The sequence below is a fragment of the Phodopus roborovskii genome, unplaced genomic scaffold (assembly GCF_943737965.1).
Source record: "Phodopus roborovskii unplaced genomic scaffold, PHOROB, whole genome shotgun sequence".
Taxonomy (NCBI): Eukaryota; Metazoa; Chordata; class Mammalia; order Rodentia; family Cricetidae; genus Phodopus; species Phodopus roborovskii.
In genome coordinates, this window is record NW_026126744.1 from 894,065 (window position 1) to 918,357 (window position 24,293).

General features: G+C 36.9%; 1 protein-coding gene across 2 annotated transcripts in view; it reads left to right on the forward strand.

Annotated features, from left to right (window-relative positions):
- Pclo (piccolo presynaptic cytomatrix protein) overlaps positions 1–24,293 on the forward strand; it is a 360,398-nt gene that overhangs the window by 277,681 nt on the left and 58,424 nt on the right. Inside the window, exons 17-20 of one of the 2 annotated variants that reach the window (XM_051174921.1) lie at positions 11,686–11,779; positions 13,217–13,288; positions 14,794–14,974; positions 16,409–16,603. In XM_051174921.1, coding sequence (XP_051030878.1) covers positions 11,686–11,779; positions 13,217–13,288; positions 14,794–14,974; positions 16,409–16,603 — 542 coding nt within the window. Of the gene's footprint in view, positions 1–11,685; positions 11,833–13,216; positions 13,289–14,793; positions 14,975–16,408; positions 16,604–24,293 lie in introns of those variants that run through there. The other variant, XM_051174920.1, reaches the window with a different exon arrangement.

A 24,293-nucleotide genomic window follows, 5' to 3' on the forward strand; every position in this document is an offset into this window, starting at 1 on the left:
AGCAAAGGAGAATAACCTCTTTTCTACTCAGACTGAATACATGACCACACTCAAATCTCCAGTTTAGCTATCTATGTTTGGCTCACAAATGCAGAGATTTTTGATATAGTTTTTAAAACTATGGTAATTTCCCAATTGTATAAACTTTCAACAAGGAATTATAGTAATGTGCACAAGACAAGGAGAAAGTGATAGCTGTAAACAAGTATTTAAAAGTAATGGCTTTATGTGGCCAGCTCTGTAGTTCAGGAAATGCAAGTAACATTAATAATAATAAAATTGGAGAGAAGGATCCCAAGTTCAAGGCCAGCTTTTAGTATATGATGGCATGCTACCTATACTCTGATTATTTAAAAGAATGAAAGAGGAAAGAAGAAAAACTAGAAAAGGAAAGACATGAAAGGGGACTGTTTTAATTTCTAAAATGAAGCAATCCAAGCTGTGGAGAGGTCACATGACCTGCACAAGATCTTACCAGCCAAAGCCCAGTCTGTGTGATAACATGAATACCAACAGACAAAGCATGTTTTGCCATACTTCTGTCCAAGAGGATATTTTCACTAAAGACGGTTAATTAGGTTCACAGGCTACTGACACAGAACAAGATGGAAAGCCCCCCAAAAAAACATCCTGAGACAGAGAAAGAAAATGAAGCAGTGAGGTGCATTCCTTTCTCCTGAAGCCTCAAAACACCATTATTCAAGATGATGATGAAGGTCAACAGAAAGAAACTGCAAGTCAGATAATGCAAGACATAAACACAGGTGCTGGAGGAGAAGCAAAGAGCAAGCTAAGGACAGAGACGGCTGAACTGAAGATGCTATAGACTCAGATAGCCAAATAGTAAGCCTATTTCATGATAAAGACATGAAGACACAGTTCCAAGTTGAGTCCTCTAACACACAAGTCTGAGAACAAATGACAAAAAACATTTATTTCATAAATAAGGAGCAAATAAATTCATCTGAAAATGGTGAAGGCAGACACAGCACAGAAGGGAAGTCATCATGAGGCAGAAGCCACTCAGCATCTACATCTCATGAAAGTCTCCACTGAAGTAGGAAAGAAAGAAGTCTCAATCTAGAATCAGAGAAGGAAGTCAAGACCTAGAAGCAGGGATAGAAAATGATTGATCAGGACACATTTAGTCAAGATCTAGACTCAAACTCAGTACTAGAACATGGAACCAAAGTTGAGAAAGTAGAGAACTAGAAAGCCAAGAATAGCTGAGACCTAAACATACACCTATTGCGGTAAATAAGGATCAGGATAAACAAATAGGCCGAATAGATGTTTATTCAGGGAGAAATAACTTACAACCTAGACAGATGAACACCGGGAAATTCAACCCGATTCTCTCCTGTCCGAGTCACGCCAGAAAGAGAGAGCGCCTTCCTGGCCCCCTCCAACCTCCTTCCTCAGGTCACCTCCGCCCATCGCTCCACCCCCCAATGGGCGTGGTCAGTGCTACAGAAGGACTATGTCACTACATACACCTAGTCCACCTCCCTTTTGAGGCAGAAAGACATCAGTGGATGCCTGGAATACTTTAGTCCAGAGATTGGAAAGGGAAAAGAAATCACAAGAACAACAGCAAACGTATATGATTGAAAGCGAAAACAAGAAATGGCTTCAACAGTTGCAATTCAAGAATCTGGGGGTTCTGTTCTCAGTGTTGTTGCACTATTATGGATGACAACACAAATGACGCCTTGGATAGCTATAAAACAAAAGGCCCTGCAAGCTAACACTCAAGCAGAGCCATGCTAGCTGTGCCAAGCCACTGTAACTAGCAGTTGTTTGCTGAGCATGAAAGAGAAAGGAAAAGGCTCTGGCAAAAGAGAAGGCAACAAATTTCAAGACTGCCAGAGAGTGAGGAAATGAAATTCTGGAAACAAGGACCAGAGAGAATGTCAAATGTAGAAAGCTGTGGGCAGTACGCATGAAGATGAAGCTGGCTTATGAAAAAAGCTACAAAACATTGAAGCCAAAAGAAACTTTTCAAAATCTCAATGCTCAGTATGAAATGGTAAAATCACAAATCCACACACCATTTGAGATTCTCCTGTTGAGAATTCTCTGATTAGGTCTGTACTCCATTTGTAATTGGATTATTTGGTATTTTCATGTCTACTTTCTTGAGTTCTTTGTATATTTTGGAGATCCGTCCTCTGTCACATATGGGATTGGTGAAGAACTTTTCCCATTCTGAAGGCTGTCGTTTTGTCTTATTTACCATGTCCTTTGCCTTACAGAAGCTTTTCAGTTTCAGGAGGTTCCATTTATTGATTGTTGCCCTCACTGTTACTGGTGTTTTATTTAGGAAGTTAATCTGAAATGACCAAAAAAAAATTTAAGGAATTGTTTAACATCCTTAATCACCAAGGAAATGTAAATTAAAATGACTGTGTGATACCACCTTACACCATCTCACACCTGCCAGAATGGCTAAGGTCAAAAATACCAAGGGAAGCTTATATTATAGAGGATGTAGAGTCGTGGACACCCCTTCTCTGCTTGTGGGAGCGCAAACTTGCACAGCTGCTTTGGAAATCAGTATGGTGGTTTCACAGAAAACTGGGAATCAATCTACCTTAAGATTCAGTGATACTACTCTTGGGCATATACCCAGAGGATGCTCAATTATACCACGAGGACACTTGCTCAACTATGTTCATAGAAGCATTATTTTTAACAACCAGAACCTGGAAACAACCTAGATGCTCTCAACAGAAAAATGAATAAAGAAAATGTGGCATATGTAAACAATAGAGTATTATTCAGCTATGACATCATGAAACAATGACATCATGAAATCTGTAGTCAAATGGATGGAACTAAAAACAAAACAAACAAACAAAAAAGGCTGAATGAGGTCTTCCAGATTCAGAAAAACAAACACCATATGTACTTACTCATAAGTGGATACTATATGTAAAACCAAGTATAACCAGACTACAATACACAGACCCAGGGAAGCTAGGGGGAAACAAAAGACTCTAAGAGGGACATATGGATTGCCTCAGGAAGGAGAATTAGATGAAATTCCCTGAATAATCTAGTGTGTTGAGGGTGGGTAGTAGAAGGGAGGGGATGGGCAATGAGAATATCAGGGAACTGGATAGTTGAGTTGAGGCAGGGACTGGATAGAGTGGGAGAGCAATGAAAGAGATATATTGTTGTAAATTAGCTTTTATTTAAATTAAAAATAATCTGATTTTATATTTCCCCACCATTCCCCCATCACTGTTCAGTAAAAATAATAATGTGATTAATATTTTTTATTTTACATATAGATCACAGTTCCCTCTCCCTCCTTCCATCCCTATATCTCTCCCTGCCTCCATCCCTTCCTCCTTCCCTGTTTCCCTCTCTCCCACATTCTCATGTCTCCCGAACACCCTCTCTTTCCATCTTCTCCCACACTCCACATGTAGGATGATGACTTCCAGGATGGGTCATCTAAATCTGTCAAGTCATTTGGAGTAGGGAGTGACTAGGCCTTATCTCCTATCTCTAGATTAAGGGAGTATCCCTCTATGGGGAATGTGTTCCCAAAGTCCTTTTGTGCATCAGGAATACATCCCAGTTCCACTGTACAAGGTCCCTTAGACTGCTCAGGCTTTCTAGCTGAGACCCATGTTCAGAGGGTCAGTCCCATGCTGGATTCCCAGCTATCAGTCTGGAGGCCCGTTAGATCCTCCTTGTTCAGGTCAGCTGTTTCTATGTCTTTCTGTAGCCCGGTCTTGTCCTCCCCTCTGCATCTGGATTCCAGTTCACCTTGGTATTTAGTTGTGGGTGTCTGCTTATGTTTCCATCAGCTACTAGATGAAGGCTCTATGATGGTATATAAGTTAGTTGTCAATCTCATTATCAGGGAAGGGCTTTTATTGTACACTCCCCACTGTTGTGCAAATTGTTAGTTGGGGTCACTCTTGTATGACCTTGGACATGTATCTAGAGCCAGTTTTCTCATCAAACCTATAATGGCTCCCTCTTTTATGCTCTCTCTCTCTGTCTCCTCTCATCTATTCCTCACCTGACTCAATCTCCCTATTCTCACGTACCCTCCTGTCCTGCCCTTCTCTTTCTCCTAGCTCCCTCTCCATTCACTGCTCCCACACACACACTCCCAATATGCTCAGGAGATCTTGTTCCTTTCCCCTTATGTGAGGTACCTTATATGAATCACTTAGAATCCTCCTTGTATCCTAGTTTCCTTGGCAGTGTGAATTATACATTGGTGATCCTTTGCTCTATGTGTAAAATCCATATATGAGTGAGTATACCATGTTCCTCTTTTGGTGACTGGGTTACCTCACTCAGGATGGTTTCTTCAAGTACCATACACATGCCTGCAAATTTCAAGATTCTGTTGTTTTTTCCAAGAGTAGTAATCCATTGTGTAAATGGGCCACATCTTCTTTATCGATTCTTCAGTTGATGGACATCTAGGTTGCTTCCAGGTTTTTGCTATTACAAATAATGCTGATATGAACATAGTTGAACAGATGACTTTGTTGTATGGATGTGGATCATTTGGGTATATGCCTAAGAGTGGGATTTCTGGGTCCCATGCTAGACTGATCCCCATTTTACTGATGAATCACCATATTGATCTCCAAAATGGCTGTACAAGTTTGCACCTCCACCAGCAGTGGAGGAATGTTCTCCTTTCTCCAAATCCTCTCCAGCATAAGTTGTCACTGGTGTTTCTAATTTTAGCCATTCTGGTAGGAGTAAGATGGTATCTCAGAGTTATTTTGCTTTGCATTTCCCTGTCTGCTAAAGATGTTGAGACCTTTCTTAAGTGTCTTTCAGCTTTTTGGATTCATCCATTGAGAATTCTCTATTCTGCTCTATACCCCACATTTCAGTGGGGTTATTTGGTGTTTTGGTGACAACTTTCTTGAGTTCTTTGTATATTTTGGAGATCAGTCCTCTGTCAGATGTAAGATTGGTGAAGATCTTTCCCCAATCTGTAGGCTGCTGTTTGGTCTTGTCCACTGTGTCCTTTGCCTTTCAGAAACTTCTCAGTTTGAGGAGGTCCCATTTATTAATGGTCAATCTCAGTATCTGTGCTACTGGAGTTAGGTTCAGGAAGCAGTCTCCTGCACCAGTTTGTTCAAGGGTGCCTCCCACTTTCTCTTCTAAGATTTATGTTGAGATCTTTGATCCATTTGGACTTGAGTTTTGTGCATGGTGATAGACATGGGTCTATCTGCAGTCTTCTACACACCTTCATCCAGTTGTGCCAGCACCATTTGTTGAAGGTTTCCTCCTCCCCTTGTATGCTTTTAGCTATTTTGTCAAAAACCAGGTATTCATGGGCTACTGTCAGGATTTTCTATTAATTCCATTGGACTACCTGTCAATTTTTGTGCCGCTTCCAGGCTGTTTTCAGGACTATAGTTCTTTAGTAGAGCTTAAAGTCAAGTATGGTGACGCCTCCTGAAGTTTCTTTATTGTACAGGGTTGTTTTGGCTATCCTGGGTCCTTTCCTTTGCCATATAAAGGTAAATATCTTCCTTTCAAGGTCAGTGAAGAATTGTATTTGGATTTTAATGGGAATTGCATTGAATCTGTAGATTGCTCTTGGCAAGATTGCCATTTTTACTATGTTTATCCTACCTATCCAAAAGCATGGGAGGTCTTTACATTTTCTGGTATCTTCTTTAATTTCTTTCTTTAAAGACACAAAGTTCTTGCTACATGTGTCTTTCACTTGTTTGGTAAGTGTTACCCCAAGATACTTTATGTTGTTTGTGGCTGTTGTAAAGAGTGATGTTCCTCTGATTTTTTTCTCAGCTCCTTTGTCATCTGTATATAGTAGGGCTACTGACTTTTTTTTTTTTTCTTTTTTTTTTTTTTTTTTTTTTTTTTTTTTTTTTTTAGTTTATCTTGTTTCCTGCTAGTTTGCTGTAAGAGTTCCCTGGTAGAGTTTTTTGGGCCGCTTATGTAAACTATCATATCATCTGCAAATAGTGAAAGTTTGAATTCTTCCTTTCCAATTTGTATCCCCTTGATCTCCTTTTGTTGTCTTATTGCTTTAGCTAGATCTTCAAGTACAATATTAAAGAGATATGGAGAGAGAGGGAAACCTTGTCTTGTTCCTGATTTTAGAGAAATTGCCTTAAGCTTCTCTCAATTCAGTTTGATGTTGGTTGCTTTTATTATGTTTAAGTATGTTCCTGTTATCCCTGATCTCTCCAAGACCTTTATCATGAAAGGGTGTTGAATTTTGGCAGAGGCTTTTCAGCATCTAATGAGATGATCATGTGGTTTTTCTTTTTTAATTTGTTTATATGGTGGATCACATTGATTGATTTCCGTATGCTGAACCATCTCTGCAACCAAGGGTTGAAGTCTACTTAGTCATAGTGGATGATTTCTCTGATGTGTTCTTAGATTAGATTTGCCAGTATTTTATTGAGTATATTTTCATCAATGTTCATGAGGAATATTGGTCTGTAGTTTTCTTTCTTTGTTGTGTCTTTGTGTGGCTTGGGTACCAAGGTCATTGTGGGCTCATAAAAAGAGTTTGGTAACGAACCTTCGGTTTCTATTGTGTGAAACAATTTGAGGAGTATTGGTATTAGCTCTTCCTTGAATTTCTGGTAGAACTCTGCAATGAAGCCATTTGGCCCTGGGCTTTGTTTGCTTGGGACACTTTTGATAACTGTTTCTATTTCATAATGGGTTATAGGTCTATTTAAGTTGTTTATCTATTCTTGACTTAAGCTTGGTAACTGATAGTTATCCAAAAATTTGTCCATTTCCTTTGACTTTTCAAATTTTGTGGAGTACTGGTTTTCAAAGTATGACCTGAAAATTTTCTGGATTTCCTCAGTGACCGTTGTTATGTCCCCCTTTTCATTTCTGATTTTGTTAATTTGCATGATCTCTCACTCAGCTTTTTGGTTAGTCTGGATAAAGGTTTGTCTATCTTGATTTTCTCGAAGAACCAACTCTTTGCTGCATTTATTTTATGTATTGTTTTCATGGCTTTTACTTTATTGATTTCAGCCCTCAAATTGATTATTTCTTGGCATCTACTCCCCCAGGGTTAAGTTTGCTTCTTTTTGTTCTAAGGCTTTCAGTTGTGCTGTTAATTCTCTAATGTGACTATCCTCCGTTTTCTCATTAAGGGCACTTAGTGCTATGAATTTCCCTCGTAGCACTGCTTTCAAGATGTCTATGAGTTCGGGTATGTTGTGTCCTCATTCTCGTTGCATTCTAGGAAGTCCTTAATTTCTTTCATTCTTCTTTGATCCAGATATGGTGTAATTGCACATTGTTCAGTTTCTGTGAGTTTGTAGGGTTTCTGCGATTTGTGTTGTTGTTGAATTCCAACTTTGAAGCATGGTGGTCTGATAAGATACAGGGGACTATTCCAATTTTTTTTATTCTGTTGAGATTTGCTATGTCGCCTAGTATGTGGTCGATTTTAGAGAAGGTTCCATGTGGAGCAGAGAAGAAGATATATTCTTTTGTGTTTGTTTTTGTGTTTGGATGGACTGTTCTATAGATGTCTGTTAACCCCAGTTGAGACATAATTCTGTTAGTTCTTTTTTGTTGTTGTTGTTAAGTTTCTGTCTGGTGGTCCTGTCTAGTGGAGAGAGTGGGGTGTTGAAATCTCCTACTATGAGTTTGTGAGGATTTATATGAGCTTTTAGTTTTAGTAGCGTTTCTTTTATGAATGTGGGTGTCTTTGCATTTGTGGTATAGATGTTCACAATTGACACTTTGTGCTCATGGATTTCTCCTGTGATGAATACGAAATGACTGTCTTCATTAATATTGGTTTGAAGTCTAACTTGCTAGATATTAGGATAGCCACACCTGCTTGCTTCTTGGGTCCATTAGATTGGAAGATCTGTTCCCAACCCTTTACTCTGAGGTAATGACTGTCTTTGAAGCTTAGATGTGTTTCTTGTATGCAGCAGAAGGATGGATTATGTCTTTGTATCCTGTTAGCCTGTGTCTTTCTATAGGCAAGTAAAGACCATTAATGTTGAGGGAAAGTAAGGACCACTGATTGTTAATGCTTGTTTGTTTTAGATCTGTTGTTGGCAGTGGTATTGTGAATATATTTGCCCTGCTTTACCCTTAGTTTCTGGTGAAGTGGGATTATCTATTACCTATGCCTTTGTGAGCATAGTTAACTTACTTGGGTTAGAGTTTTCCTTCCTGAACTTTTGTAGGGCTGGATTTGTAGACATGTATTGGGAAATCTGGCTTTGTCATTAAATATCTTTTTTTCTCCATCTAGTGATTGAGTGTTTGCTGGGTATAGTAGCCTGGCTGGCAGCCATGGACCCTTAATACTTGTAGAGCATCTCTCCAGGACATTCTTTCCTTGAGTGTTTCCATGGAGAAGTCAGGTGTAATTTTATAGGTCTCCCTTTTTATGTAACCTGGCCTTTTCCCTTCACTGCTCTTAATATTCTTTCTTTATTCTGTATGTTAGGTGTTTTGATTATTATATGTCGAGGGGTCTTTTTTCTTTGGTCCAGTCTATTTGGTGTTTGTTATGCTTCTTGCACTTTCATGGCATATCCTTTTCAGATTTGGAAAGTTTTCTTCAGTGATTTTGTTGAATATGTTTTCTGTACCTTTGAGCTGGGCTTCTTCACTTTTTTCTATGCCTATTATTCTTAGGTTTGGCCTTTTCACAGTGTTCCACATTTCCTGGATGCTTTGTGTTAAGGATTTGTTGGACTTAAGATTTACTTTAGTCGATAAATATATTTCCTCTAATTTATCTTCAGCACCTGATAATCTTCTCTTCTATCTCTTGTATTCTGTTGACTATGCTTGGGTCTATAGTTCCCAATCATTTGCCCAGTTTTTCTATTTTCAGCATTCCCTCAGATTGTGTTTTCTTTATTGTCTCTATTTCAGTTTTCAAGTCTTAAACTGTTTCCTTGACCTGTTTGATTGTTTATTCTTGGCTTTCCTTACTTTCTTTAAAAGATTGTTCATTTCTTGCATTTTTTGCGTGGTCCTTTCCTCTATTTTTTCCAATTTTTTGTTTGTTTTTTTCTACCATTTCTTTTTGGGATTTTCTCATATCGCCTTTGAAGGCGTCTATCATTTTATGAAGATATTTTTTAAGTCATTCTCTTCTGCTTTATCTGCTTTGGGGTATTCAGATCTAGTTGGTGTAGAGTCCCTAGATTCTGGTTGTGTAATGCTTGTCTTTCTATTTTTAGGTGTTTTCTTGTATTGCCTTCTTCCCATGGTTTCTTCCATTGGGTGCAGGTGGAGTCTCTCTCTCTATGTTACTCCCCCACCCCGGGGGGCTTAGGTGGGTCAGAAGTTAGATATCTGTAGCTCTGGGTGATACAAGCTTTCTAGGAGGTCTCTTCTCAGGCAGGGGCCCAGTGATGGAGGTCAAAGATCAAGCAGGCCTGGATTCAGGGTGGTCCTGTATGGATAATCAGTCAAGTATGCTGAGAGCAGAACTAGGAAGTTTCCTTGGGCAATGGTGATCAGAGATCAGGCAGGTCAAGACTCAGGGTGGTCCCGCAGGGATAGGGGGATCTCTTATAGGGACCCGAGGCTCTAGCAGACTAGAGATGAGGGTCAGAGATCAGGCAGGTGGGGACTCAGGGTGGTCCTGTGTGGATAGGCGGGTCTAGTGTGCTCAGAATAGCTCCAGTAAGTTCCCCCAGAGTAGGATTGTAGGATCAGCCCTCTGTTGGAGTGCTCAATCAGAGCAGTGGGATAGTGGGCAGGGTAGGGCACAGGGTGAGGGGGAGGGCAGGCTCTTTGCATGGTGCGTGTGGGGGGTGGTCATGTATCAGAGCACCAGGAGCGCTCTTGTTCTCAATGGGGACAGGACACCCGGGTAGCGAGATTCCGGACCAATCCTGGGAGTTCCCAGGGAAGGGTGTAGGGGGAATTCAACCTGAACTGGTCCCAGACTCGCCTCCAGTAGAGGCCTGGCAGTGGTGGTCCAAGATCTGGCAGGCAGGGACTCAGGATGATCCCGCAGGGATAGGCGGATCTCTGGCAGAGACCCGAAACTGATTAATATTTTTTAAATAAATTTCATTTCTACCAGTGGGAGAAATTCTCTGGGGTAGAAGCAGAATTAGTAGAATTGAAATATCCTCAAGATAGATAGATAGATAGATAGATAGATAGATAGATAGATAGATAGATAGATATGTTAAACTTCACTGGAATGTGTCAAAATTATAGACAAAATAAATATAAATACTTATAATTCCATGAGAATCATGTTTGTTAAAATCATTGGTTTTCCAAAGTGTCTGTAATTTATCTTTAATGGCAAACATCAAATCTTGTTCTAATTTTTGTATGCTCAAATGAGGTGGTTAGAAGTGAGAAGGCCCTAGAGACAATTTGTCATGTTTGACATATGAGGCTTGGTGAGACACAAAACTCATAGCTCAAATTTCATTACATATTACATACACTACAGCTTTCAAGTATCACAATGTTCAAGCCTTATTCCTAGAATGATTACATTGTATTCTCCTGAAGTGGAAGGGGTATGGAATCTTGACTGTCTTTAAGGAAAGGTAACTTAAATTTAGACAAGTATCAGGACTTCCTAGTAAAGAGGTGAGATGACACCTACCAGAAATAAGTTATTATTCCATCATCAATGAGATATAATCTAAGATGGACAATCTAGGAAAATGAGAAGTTAAGGAAAGGTGTTGCCTGTGGGATCACCATCTGGTATTCATACATAGAATTTGCCTAGTTCCAACTCAGTCACTAGTCCATGCTACCAATACTTCATTTGGATAGGTTTTCAGTACAAGTTCATGTATGTATATATACCATTTAAGCATCTAATGACTGCTTAGAGATAATGGAAGAATTGGGGATCCATTGAAATGCACCAAGTTACAATGAATGGAGGGAAACTTTAGTTTATATTTTAATGTAAACTAATGGCATAACACATTCAACCCTGCTTCATAACCATGATAACTGTCATACTTTAAAGGGATTGCAAATGTCTCTTTGAGAAAGTTTTTGAAATTTCATTTTTTGTAAGAGCCATTTGTCCTTCTCTCTTCCATAAGTGCAATTATTGTTTTAACTTTTCTTGTTTTTTAAAAACAAAAGAAAACAGGGGCTAATATAGCTCAAATTGGATCCAAAGTTAGCTATGTATCTAAGAAAGCTGCACTCCTATTTCTATCTGCAAATGCTGGGAGAACACATATGTGTTATAATGTCCTTCTCTTGATATTATTACTTATTTTGAGGATGAGGGGGTCATCTTTGCTGCTAGGATTATGTGTAAAATTAATAGAAAGTTAAAGACTATATTATTATTTAAGAAACAAAAAGTTATTAATAGTATATATAGTTAATGTGAGTATCCCCCACATTTAGGGAAAAATAAGATTTCTAAAATATAGTCCAAAGACCTGAAGGAATTTCTTTAAAAACACATTCAGTAGTAGAAGCAAAACTCAAGACATCCAATATATCTTCAAACTGTCATCATGTGTTCAACTTAAAGTTGAATTTCATGATACAGTGACTAAACATGATGTGAGGCCACAGATCTGGCAAATCCGACATGTCCTTCACTTTGTCCAGGAATCCATCAGTTAAGGCAGAATGTCAAAGCAAACAAACAACAACAATAAAAAACCCCTGTTTTTTTTATCTTCTTCTCTTCCATTTCAGTGCTGAGTACAAGAGGAGGACTAAATATGTCCAGAAAAGTCTTAATCCTGAATGGAATCAGACTGTAATTTACAAAAGTATTTCCATGGAACAGGTATGTAATTGTTATTTCATAAATAACAGATGTCAGCTGATGTAAGTGTGGTGATAACAACTTCAGGGTAGAGTCAGGGCCCAGTAAGAGCTCATCAAAGACATGTGAGAGCTACATTCAGTGATAATGAGTGAGAAAAGTTCAAAGGTACAAGGGGGAGCTCATGGACTCCCAGACTAATAGCTTGGAAACCAGCATTGGACTGATTCAGACCCCCTGAACATGAGTCCCAGTTAGAAGGCCTGGGCAGTCTAAGAGACCTCTGACAGTGGAACTAGGATGTATCCCTGGTACACGAAAGGACTTTGGGAGCACATTCCCCATGGAGGGATACTCCCTTAACCTAGAGGTAGAAGGAAGGGCAAGACCCTACTCCAAATGACTTGACAGATTTTGATGATCCCTCCTGGAAGGCATCACCCTCCCTGTGGAGTGGGGGGGGGATGGGATGAGAGGTGGTCAGGCACATGGGAGGGAGGTAGGGAAGGAGAAGGAACTGGGATCCATATGTAAAATAAGAAAAAATCTATATAATTTATATGTTATATATATATACTATATATTTTCCATATTATATATTTCATATATATATATATATATATATGTTCAAAGGTAAGGTGGAAACAAATGCTCATATTTTGACAAAGCAACCAAAACTAAAATGTGAATAATTACCATGAATAGCAGTAGTAACTGTTAGTTCAAAGTGTCAAATTCTGAAAAGAAATTAAAAATAAACACAGAAAAATTATTGGATGGTGGTGCCACACCCCTTTAATACCAGCACTTAAGAGACAAAGGCAGGCAGATCTCTGAGCTCTAGTCTAGCCTGGTGAGTTCCAGAACAGTCAGGGAACACAGAAAAACCCTGTCTCAAAAAACAAAACAAACAAAACAAACAGACAGCAACAAAATAAAAACAGAGAAAGAAATATAAAAGTCATCCATATAAGATAATGTATAGAAAACAATCTTTCAAAATGAGTTTCTGGTTTGCTCTCTGGAAGGTGGGTATGAATATAAAGTTGTAAATGAATATGAATATTAAGATGAGATTTTTAAAGTAAGGTAAATTTTGTGGAAGTAAAAATGCTTCATTTTTGCTAATGATTGAGATGAAGAAAAAATCTACATGCTTTAGATTCATGGCTCTCATATATTTAGTGAGTATAGCCTTCTTTTTGTTAGATGATGAGTAAAGACAAAGCAATGTGAATTGTGACCAGTTTATCCACAAACTAATGAGGTCTACTATAACCAAACACTTAGCTTGAACTACAAATTAATCATGAAAATTCCATACATCATTTAATGTAAAGTCTTAAATAAAATATCAAGTATTTTCATAAAATGAGAATTCAAGGTGAGAATCATCTATGAATATACTGAAATGCACGTTGGACAAATGGGGCTGATGACAGCTGTATTCGAATGCAGCTCATGAAGAAAACATTGGAGGTGACAGTTTGGGATTATGATAGATTCTCTTCCAATGACTTCCTTGGAGAGGTAAGTCTTTCTTTTCCTATTTCATTGTCACCATATGCAAATAGTTCAAGCATGATGAAAAATAATTTCTTAAGTTTATACAATAGCCATTCCAGACCAAAATCTTTTGGCGGGTAAGTTAATTTCCTGAGTTGCTTTTTCAATAGGTGAATAGAAATTTGAGAAGTGAATTTCAGTCTACCATTTGATGTATTTTTTAATTTGGGTATGATTGAATAGTGTCAGCAGGAAAATAAAGAAACCACAATGTGATCACAAATGAGATATGAGATAACAAAAGAAATAAAAACCTAAGCTTGTTTTTTTTTAAATGCAATACCACTTTCTTGAATTGCTTCTCCTTATATGTAGAGATGTAACATCTCACATTGCTATTTATTATTACATATCATGCCTAAGGTTTTCAAATGTTTTAAAAGTTAAAACTAGATACAAGAGAAGACACTTGAAATAATTTTTACATGAATTTGTTAGAAGCCATTTATGTCTAAAACTGGAATCTGAAAGAATAGACCTTTGAGTGTTTTCATCAACAACATAATAAAGCTATGAAGTTTATTTGGGGCTTTTAATTTAAACTATATGTATGTACACACTCACACACACTAATGTAAATGATTACCAGTAAATAAAGCTTACAAATGTGACCGCCATCTTGATAGAGACTATGCTGCATGTATTGTCTCTAATATGAGGGATTCTTTGGGTATAAATATATGACCCCTCTCTTTCCTGTCAAATCCACACCACTGAAGCCTGCCTTTCAGATTCATTTCTAGTTCAGCTATTAAAATTAATGTCAATTGTATGAAGAATTATTCTAGAATAATAGGGTTGTATTTGGTTTACCGTCATATTTCACAGTATTGGCTTAATGAAGTCCTTTTAATTTGCTCTTTTGTTTATATGAACCTAGATAATTATTTATTATTTATAAAATCTGAAATGATAGTGACTGTGAAAACACAGTATTTGTGTGTGTGTCCCATCAAAAAAGGAAGAATGTTAGATAAGTCATTATACAATGCTTTCTATCATCAACTGGTATTTACATCTCTATTTAAAACATGAAAGTGTGTTTTAAATTGAAGAAATAAGCTGATAATTGCCAATTTCTCATTCTTTTTATTCCTTTATTTTGTCCATCTACTTACTAAAATCATACATTTGTTATGAAGTAAAAATTATTTGACAGAACAACCCCAAAAAAATTGTGTTTCATAAAAAGGTTGACTTATGACTCTGATCTCTTCATACTACCCAAATAAATTAGGGAATAGTTAAATTATCTAGTTCATCTTAATCACACATTTATTAAGCATCTCAGTATCTTGGCTGAAGAAAAATTAGTAAATAAACAAAGAAAGGTGAGAAAAGTGGTATCACATCCTTAATGTCGCATTTATTCATTTGGTTACATCCTTAGAAAATTTTTGGTCATGGAAAAACTAATAATCCGATTTTGCTCAATCCATGTACTTTACTGGTTCCATGTCCTTTTCCAGGTATTGATTGATCTATCTAGCACGTCTCACCTGGACAACACTCCTCGGTGGTATCCACTGAAAGAACAGACTGAGAGCATTGACCATGGCAAGTCTCACTCCAGTCAAAGCACCCAGCAGTCCCCAAAGCCCTCTGTGATCAAAAGCAGAAGCCATGGGATCTTCCCTGACCCATCCAAGGGTAGGAGATATTTCACGTAGAATAGAGTTGTTTGTCTCTGTGTTTAGTCAGTACCCTTTTGAATTTAGTGCCTCTATGTTTAATCTGCATTGTAAAGTTTAGTTCCAGGGGGAAAATTAATGGAATATCATGAAAAGGGTGCTTTGCATTAGGAAGAAGGTGGCTTTAAGCACATATCAGCACATACTTAGGTGTTAGCTTTGCTGTTGTCATTTCCATATTTTGTAAAAATGAGATTGGACTATATAAGCTAGTTATATTTCTGCAAATCCATACAAATAAAATTTTAGAAAATTCACTAAGCTATTTCATTAAAAAAAATATAAAAGTCCTTCTGGCATGTTGACTAAAAACATGACCATCATTACCATTAGGTATATTTCTTTTGTTTACGTCTCTGAATTCTTAAACAGTCACACTACAAGTAAAATTTTGCATTCTGTTTTCCTTATCCTTTGAAGAACATTTTCCCCATGTCATCAAAATAAATGACAATTCAAGTTCCTCAAGTCTTTCCTAGATGTTGTATTCCAATCAACTTATAATTTGAATAATAGTGTTATGCACAGCATTTTTATTGGAAAGAGTTTTCCTTTTATTTTTTAACAATATTCCTACAGCATAAGACTTCCAACAATTGATAAATTCATCATTCTATATAATAAGATAAACATTTTGTGGCTGGATACATTAATGATTTATAAGTATTAAAGACAGTTAGTGAGCACTCCTTTCATTTGAGAGTACCTTTGTGTACATCAGAAGGGGACAGACTGTGTGAAAATACTGAGAGGATGAAAAGCCAAGGTCACATCTAATAGTGAATTAATATTACTGACTACGAAGACTGCAGAAGATGATTTAGGCGTGTGTTTTGTAGAATAGATTTGGGTTTCTTGTAGCCATTTCAACTTTGCCATACTCAACCTTCAGGAAGATGATTATCATAAAAATCTCATTCTCCCTCTCACTCTAGTCTAGTGCTCTGCATTCATACCTGCTCAGAATCCTAAAACAATGAATCGACAGACATCCCATTCCAGTATGTTCTAGTCTGCTCATCGAACATTTCACTATGGTTTCACTTAAGCCTGTTCAGCAGCTGAAAACTTCACCGTCTTTTTCCAGCCTCTACTAGAATGAGCAGAGCTGTTGGGCAAGGGGCAAGCAGAAGCAGGCATCCATTACCTGAGGCTTCTTACAACTCATTCTTGGTGAATGAGTCCCTTCTCCAGGCTGGGCTCCCTTTGCTTCCTTCACGGAATTGCTTTCCAGAGCCTTAATCACATTGCTGTATTGTGTGAAGCTGTGTATGACCCATGAAAGATAGCATTAATGTAAATATTAGATAGTTTCAAATTCTGTGTAGACTAGGCTTTGACAGCAGGGGACCAGGGAGCAACCTTAACTCATTTTTTATCCTTTTGTAACCAGACATGCAAGTTCCTACCATTGAGAAATCCCACAGTAGTCCTGGTAGCTCAAAATCATCATCAGAAGGCCATCTCCGATCTCATGGACCATCTCGCAGTCAAAGCAAAACCAGTGTCACTCAAACCCACCTGGAAGATGCAGGGGCTGCCATAGCCGCGGCCGAAGCCGCCGTGCAACAACTCCGCATTCAACCAAGTAAAAGACGCAAATAAATTCCTCAGCATGGCAGCTTAATGTTCATCTGTTGCCTTTCTCTCCTGCTGTCTTTCCCTGTTTGCTTTCTGTTTTTTGGCATCCCTTGCTCACTCTGTTCTTTGTCCTTTTGTCTGTGTAAGAACAGTATCAATACATAAATATGCCGTTCCTCCTTTAGTTTTTTGTTTTCTTTTAATTTACGTAGACAAATAAAACTGGCTGTTTATCCTTGTTCCCACCATCCACCCAACCTGGCTCATAGTATTTGGTAGTCGTGTCTGTAAGTTTGCAGGCAAAGCAGTGTTGTGTGTGTATGTGTTTGTGTGCACTTCCTCCTCCTTTAGAATATAGGAACTACAAGCACAAGGGCCTGCCACTTTTCAAGCATTATCCCTCACAAAAGCAGGCATGGGTACACACACACATATTTAAGTCGGATTAGCAATGAGATAGTTGGACCTGAAAACACGCAAAATTTAAGCAGATGCTTAGTGAGATCAATAGTCAAATTCTAGAACCTGGGGTGAAAAGGCATTTGAAGCAATGTTTAAAAATAAAGTGTATGAGAAAAAGAGCTAATGTGGGAACCTCAGTCTCCTGAAGAATCTGCAGAAGTTTGTACTCTCAAAAAAAATATGTATTCTTCATATGCATCTAAGCTTATGTGATGTGGCAATGTAATCTCATTAAGGGGCACAATCTGGTCCATTCTATTGGATCACACTTTGTACAGAATAACAGAATTTACAGATTATTTTTTTCTAATAAGTGAACTGTTTTAAAAGTCAAGAAGTACTATGTCTAGTAGTTGTTAGTCCAGTAAAGTCTAGCCATTCACTCATCTTAATTGATGGGTTTTTTTTTTTCACTTGTGATATTTTCTGATACAATTCTATAAAAACCTAAGTGCAGATATTTCATGGCTGTAGGTGTGCTGTCACCCCCAAGAAGCATCAGCCAGGGTGTGGAGGTAGCTTGTTGTTTTCCTCATCTTTCTGGTCATCATTTCCAAGGAAACAGCCAGTTTTAATTCCCTTCAGTGCTGTGCATGTGATGTCATTTTGGCATTTGAGAACACAGTTTCAACAGTACAAAAGCACACCTCTGTTTGCATGAATAACATTGAAGCTGGTTCCATCTGAGGATACACTCTGGGTTTCCATTTCACCCACACTGCCACAGCAGCACATAAAAGCGATCAGTGTAATCATGCCAGGAAGCAGCACAGACACAGCATAGCAGGAGTCCTCCCCATTCAAAGAACTCAGTCTGATAATCTGCCTCCACCAGCCAATGGCAACCAAGACCAAAGCCAGCTAGCCCTCAGGAAGGTGATGTCCGATGGACCAGTCAAGCCAGAAGGAGGTGAGCAGAAAGGCCCTGTTCAAAGCACACAGCGAGAACATCCCCCAATTAAAGCTGTCATCCTTTATTCTTAGGGATTGTCTAACGAAATATGTTTATCCCCTTTTTAATGTGCTTTTGTGGGCATGGCATTTTAGGATTTCGTCATCACCATGTAAGTCCCAAGATCAGTCTCATAATATATTGACAACAGTGATTTGTATTTTTCTATGCACTGGGCGTCTTTTGAATTTTGTTGGAAAATAGTTTAACAGTATTCATATGCAGAATGGAATGCATGCTACTAACCTAATCTGTTCAAGCATGACTATAAAATATGTTGCATTGTGATAAAAGTTTACATTGCTCACAATTCAAGTTAGCACACCAGTTGGAATGTAGATAAGTTTTTGTTGCATATTATTTGACATGTAACTTTTGGAAATGCTTAGAGGAAAGCGAAGGAAAAATTGTTAATGCACTCATTCACCCGCACAGAGGAAGAGCCCTCTCCTGAGCCTACAAGCAGACACCTGTGCGTGTTTCCTTAGCTGTTAAGTGTATCAGCTGTGTTGGGCATGTGAATATCCAAGTGCCTGTGTAATAAATAAAGTATCTTTATTTCATTCATAAACTTTTGGGTTCTGAGCCATTGTTATATGATACAGCATAAAATGAGTGTGTCGGTTTTGTTTTTATTTATTTATTTTTCTCATTTAATTCCTTTCAGTAGGATGTGGTCACAGATACATGTTAGTTAGATCTATGATGACAGAAACATTTGGGAGCATAACAAAGTTTCACACTGCAAACAACCTGAGCCAGAAGGGAAAGCTTTACAAAATAAAAGTAGAGCTCCCATGGATACAGAAATGATTGATGGGGTTGGAAGAGTAGGCACAACTTTCACTAGTCCTAAACTCCCTCCCACCCTTTGCCTGGTCTAATTGACAATCTTCTTGGATTTTTGCAAACACAAGGTAGATCCCCTGAGTCCATGTTTGATTATGCAACTAACTTTGATGTCACAGCTCTAGTAAGGAAGGAGAAAGTAGATAACTGTGGTTATCTTGACTCCAACATCTGGAGTTTTCGTGCCCATGACAGGAATCAAACTAGTATTGCTTCAATTTTTTGCTCCAATTTAATTTAAAATCACATCTAAAATTAATTTATCTAAAATTAGAATTTTCCTGAAATACACAGATTTACTTATCTTCCATAAATCAAAATTATGTCTTTCATCCTCCTCTAACATTTCTGTTTATTCTCAGAAAATTCAAGACATGTACTGTGCTCCACTCACACACACCAGATATGTGAGGACAATGGATGCCTGGGGCAACAGAGAGGCAAGCCACTGAGGGCCTGCTTAGATTTCTAGTTGGCTAAGGAAGCAGATAGCCTAAGCACAACACTGAGTGTGTGTTTTCCAGCTCAGTTTAAAGACTGCCAGCAGAATGCAATCTCCTTTTCCCTGTTTGTCTTTCTAGAATAGTCTGAACATACTTTAAAAAAAAAAAAAAAACTACTTCTTCCCCGGCATAGTGCCAGATGCTTTTGATTCTGTCACTCAAAGGTCAGCAGATCTTGTGAATCCCAGGGCAACCAGAACTACATACATAATGAGACCCTACCCCCTGCCAAAGACGAGGAAAAAAATAAATAAATTTTACTTCTTACCTTTTATTCTATCAAATAACTTGAGTTTATCTCTAGTTAATCATTGTCTTACTTTAGATACTGCATTGACTTTAAATGTCTAATAGTCATATTTCTGCCTTATTTTCATATCAAGATTTAGTTATTACTATATACTTATTTGTAAGATTTCAATCGTAGACTTAGTCTTAAAGTATGTATGAAAATAACTTTAGCTCATTTTCTTTCAGTAATACTCAAATACATATTTACATTTAATGTGCTATAATTGAATTAGAAGTCACTCTTCATTGATTTCAAAATGGAATGAAAATTAAGTAACAGCAATTTTAAAATTTATTTTGCCTAGTCAATGAAAAATTCCGTTTTCTAAAATATACATATACCCTCCTTGTTTGTATAAGTGGTATAATAGTACAAATAAACAATAATTCTGCCCAGTCTTAATCATAAATATACTACAGAACTAAATTTATGTAAATTAAATATTATTTAATTGGCCTAGAGAGTAAAATGACCAGGATTGTGAATATGCAACAAACTAGTAAGATCCTGTTTATTCCTCCACTTTCTACAGAAGTAGTGGTGATATTTTTATATGTTTAAATAAAACTATCAGTTCAGTCCTCACAGTGTAGTTCATATAATCCCATCTGCATTCTGAAAATAACAGTCTATTTAGATAGCTCTTAACATGGTACAGTGTTATGTCATCCATTTCTCATTTTATCACACGAAGTGGATGAGGTAGTCATTCAACTGTTCCACCCTGTTGTACGGGTGAATAGGCAGGGGGTAGGATGCTGAGCCCACAGTAAAGTTTTCCCAGCTGTCCCTGAAACGCTTGTCTATGGCTTTGGATGCTTGCACTCTAAATATAACAGCTCCTTTGAAATTGAACTTTCCTGTTTCAGATAAACAATTGTGATTTACTTATTTGATATCACTAAACATCTTATAAACTATTAGAAGTATCAGGAACTGGTAATGAGAACAAATTTGACGTTCTTAACCGACATGGATCTGCTTCCACGGCACAGACCACAAACAGCTGAAGAAGCTGTGTGTACATCTATAGGCAGCTGACTCAAAGGTGACAAAATTGCCCCTAAAGAGCTTTTCAAATATTTTTGTAAGTTTCTCAGCAGATTTATGTTTGAACATAATATATGGGTCAAGCAAGAATTATGGAATAAGCCCATGGAACTTTTTCTCTCCCTCAGAGTTTACTTGCAGGCAAGGAAATTTTAAAGTTAAGGGCTAGAATTATTACACCAAATCATCCTGATGATAAGTACTGGATATGTAATAAGAAATCTTAGCAAATGCAAATGTTTTTTTCGGTTTTATTTTGTTAGTTTCTTTTCTTCCAGTTTCCTTGGTTGAACATTGGCTTTACTGTTCATAACAGGTTAAGAAGCATTTTGGGTTACTTTTATTTTTACCTTTCTTTTTTTAATATAGTTTTTTTGATACAAAGTCCTGCAAAGGGGCCATATAATCCAAAGTAGCTTGAGATTCACAATGACCCTGGCTGAACTATAAAACCATACCTGGCTCTTTACTATACAGTATTGAAGATCATATCAAAATTCAAACAAACATCAACATTCTTAGAATCTAGATAGTTAACTTACTTGACAACTAATTGTTGATTTTAAGTGCAATTTACAACTTCCAAAAAAATTCCGTTTGACGCTAGGATTTGAACTGTGCATCTTAGGTTTGGATTTAGAGAATATAGGGTAAGTGGATATATCCTTCCTCTTGATCACCAAAATAAGGGTGATTGGGATTCATTGAAGAGGTAACATGAGAAGACACAGTCTTACATAAGATATAAGAGAGTTGAAAGTTTTTTGGTGTGGCCCAATTGTATGAAGAAAGCCCCAAGCTAGTTCCACATGTAGCTGCTGGGGATACCACTGTCAAAAAGCTCATTGAGGGGTGTTCCCTGTTGGGTGGGCATAGCTTTGGCAAACGCTTTCCAAGCCATCACTCTGTGGGATTTACTTTCTTGAAGAAGTGTTTGGGAGAGGTTGGAGTCTGGGAGAGAAGAGAATTGCTGATTACAATGTTAGTAGCTCACCAATGTCTCAATAATTTTTTCTGACCCAAGTAGACAATCAGTTTTGTCAGAAAGGGTTTAGTGTGTACTATACTGAAAAGGACAGGACCCTCAGCAATATAAAGTGGAAAACAAGACAAATAAAATGAACATTTGGGAGTTGGAGTTGTCTTAATTGGGGGTGTACATGGTTAATAGACACAAATTTTATATTCTTCAATTCAATGTTTTTGTACAAAAATAAAAAGTTACATTTAAAAAATAAAACAATTGGCAGTTTGAAATTACAAGAAAATTGACACTGCAATCATATGAACAGAGTAAACACTACTCCCCCCCAAAAAAACTAAGAAAGTCAATATTCAAACCATTCAAATTTTTCAGCTTTCAACAGTGCCTGTTCTGTGGGGTAGGAGGATTCTTTGTCTGTGAAAATCAAAATGGCCTTTGAGAGTTTCCACATCTTCTTAGAATGATTATACATGTGTTTTCAAATATTTTGTAAGCATTTAAGTTTATTGCCAGAAATCTCTACAATACATGCAGAGCCACAGACAGTGACTATAGTTCTAATCATATGATACTCTTATTGATGACCTTGCCTTCCTGATGCTGAACACATAATTCCCCACCAGTGGGCACTTCTGTTCTTTTCTAGTCATAGTTAAGGATCTCCAGCAAACCATTCACATAATTTGATTTTATCAACCCTAGGAATTTTCACTCATTTAATATCATAAGACCAGTGACATTCACTAGCCTTAAGTATAAAACTACCAAAACTTGTTTTCAATGTTGTTATTTATTTATACCTTTGTATACTGACTAACTCTGGGACTAAATAACAAAGATGAAAATATTTATCAATGATATAAAAAGTCCCAGTTTTAACAGACAATGACTCATTAAATACTGGTTAAGCCTATGGAAAGCAATAACCATGAAACCAAATTTTAAAATATATATTATTTCACCTTGGATTTGAGCAAATTGTTTTCAAGACATTGATCAACTTAGCACCAGAAGGCAGCATATGAGAACATAAAGCAGACAATAAATGAAGGAAGGAATCATGGGACTCAGCATAGTCAAAACAGAATAGGGACACTAGACAATTAGATGTGAATGCCAAATAACTTTATTATCTAGGAAGAAAAGCCATGGAAACACCAAGGGAGAGAGAAACTAATGCCTGAGACACTATTGGACAACTTAGCAATTTTCATCAATCCAAACAACCCATGAATGAATTGACAATTTTATTGTACTACTTTTTATCTACATATAGCTTATACACATAATCTAAAACCAAACTTGACCCTTTTTTCACTGGGCTAGTGTGAGAAGAGTTTTAGGTGTGAAATAGGATGAAGGGAAGCTTCATGTATATTGGGCCACACTGTCAAAATATTAAATTTATTTTATATTAATTCTATATTTTATATGTAATTGGATGCCAAGAAACTATGAATCTTTGCTTCTGATGATAAGAAATACAGTATTTTGATTGGGATGATGAGATTGTTAAATGTGTCAAGAGAAGTGACATAGATATGATCATGTAACTTCAGAATCAAATGAATTCATATATACATTCTTCTGGGTAACCAAGTATACTGAAAATACAACTAATAAATTGGTAGTACTGTGACCAAAAAACAATTACATAATAATTTTACAAATAGTAAAAGGTAAAAAAAATAAAGTAAAGCAAGATCATGATAAAGGTCACAGGTGTGGATGCCTTTCTTAAAAATACAAGAAGGTAAATAAAAGTTTATCTTTTTTGTTCTTCAAAAGAGCATAGCATCAGAATCCTAAATTAAATAATTCAATTTCAAGATTATACACTTTCTAATTCTGTAGGTCACTATTTTCACTTGATAAACAGAAAATGAACATTTCTATACCTCTGGTACTTAAATTTCTTTCAATATAGGTAAACCTATTATACATTCTTAATTTTTAGTTATTTTGATGTGTTCTTCTTGCTAATAATATTACCTAAAGTAAATAACTGTCAGGTTAATATCAACCAACTATTAATTTGTAAGAGTATTTAAAAGGCTTCACATAGAGTATTTGATAATTTATATTGTTTTATATCTGCCATTATTAATTCTAAGATTATTTTGTACCATAAAATACTTTTTTAAATCTTTCTTTTGTTCAAAGCAAGGAGAAAAGTCAAATTTTTGTGTTAAACATACTTTCTAATTGAGACATAGCATTCTGAATGAAGCAAGTTCTAAAGAAACAAAATGTGAAAGGTAAACATCATTAAATGATGTGTACATTAAGGTATCTGATGCCGCCATATATGATTAATGTATATGATGGTGCCAGATGATTGATGATTTTGAAGAAATATTTTGCTACATGGTATCAGTTTGTGTTCAAAATTAGTTCTCATTTCATCACTGTAAGTTCTCACTAACTTGACTACTCACCAAGAAAGTCCCAGGATGCCTTTTCATCACTCTTTAAGAAAAGTCAAATATTCATATTAAAATATTAGTCAGTTTTCATTCTCATTTCTTTCTCATGTATGTAGTGAAGCTCAATAGCCTAACATATTTTGCTGATAATATTGTCAATCATTCCGAGTTCTCATAA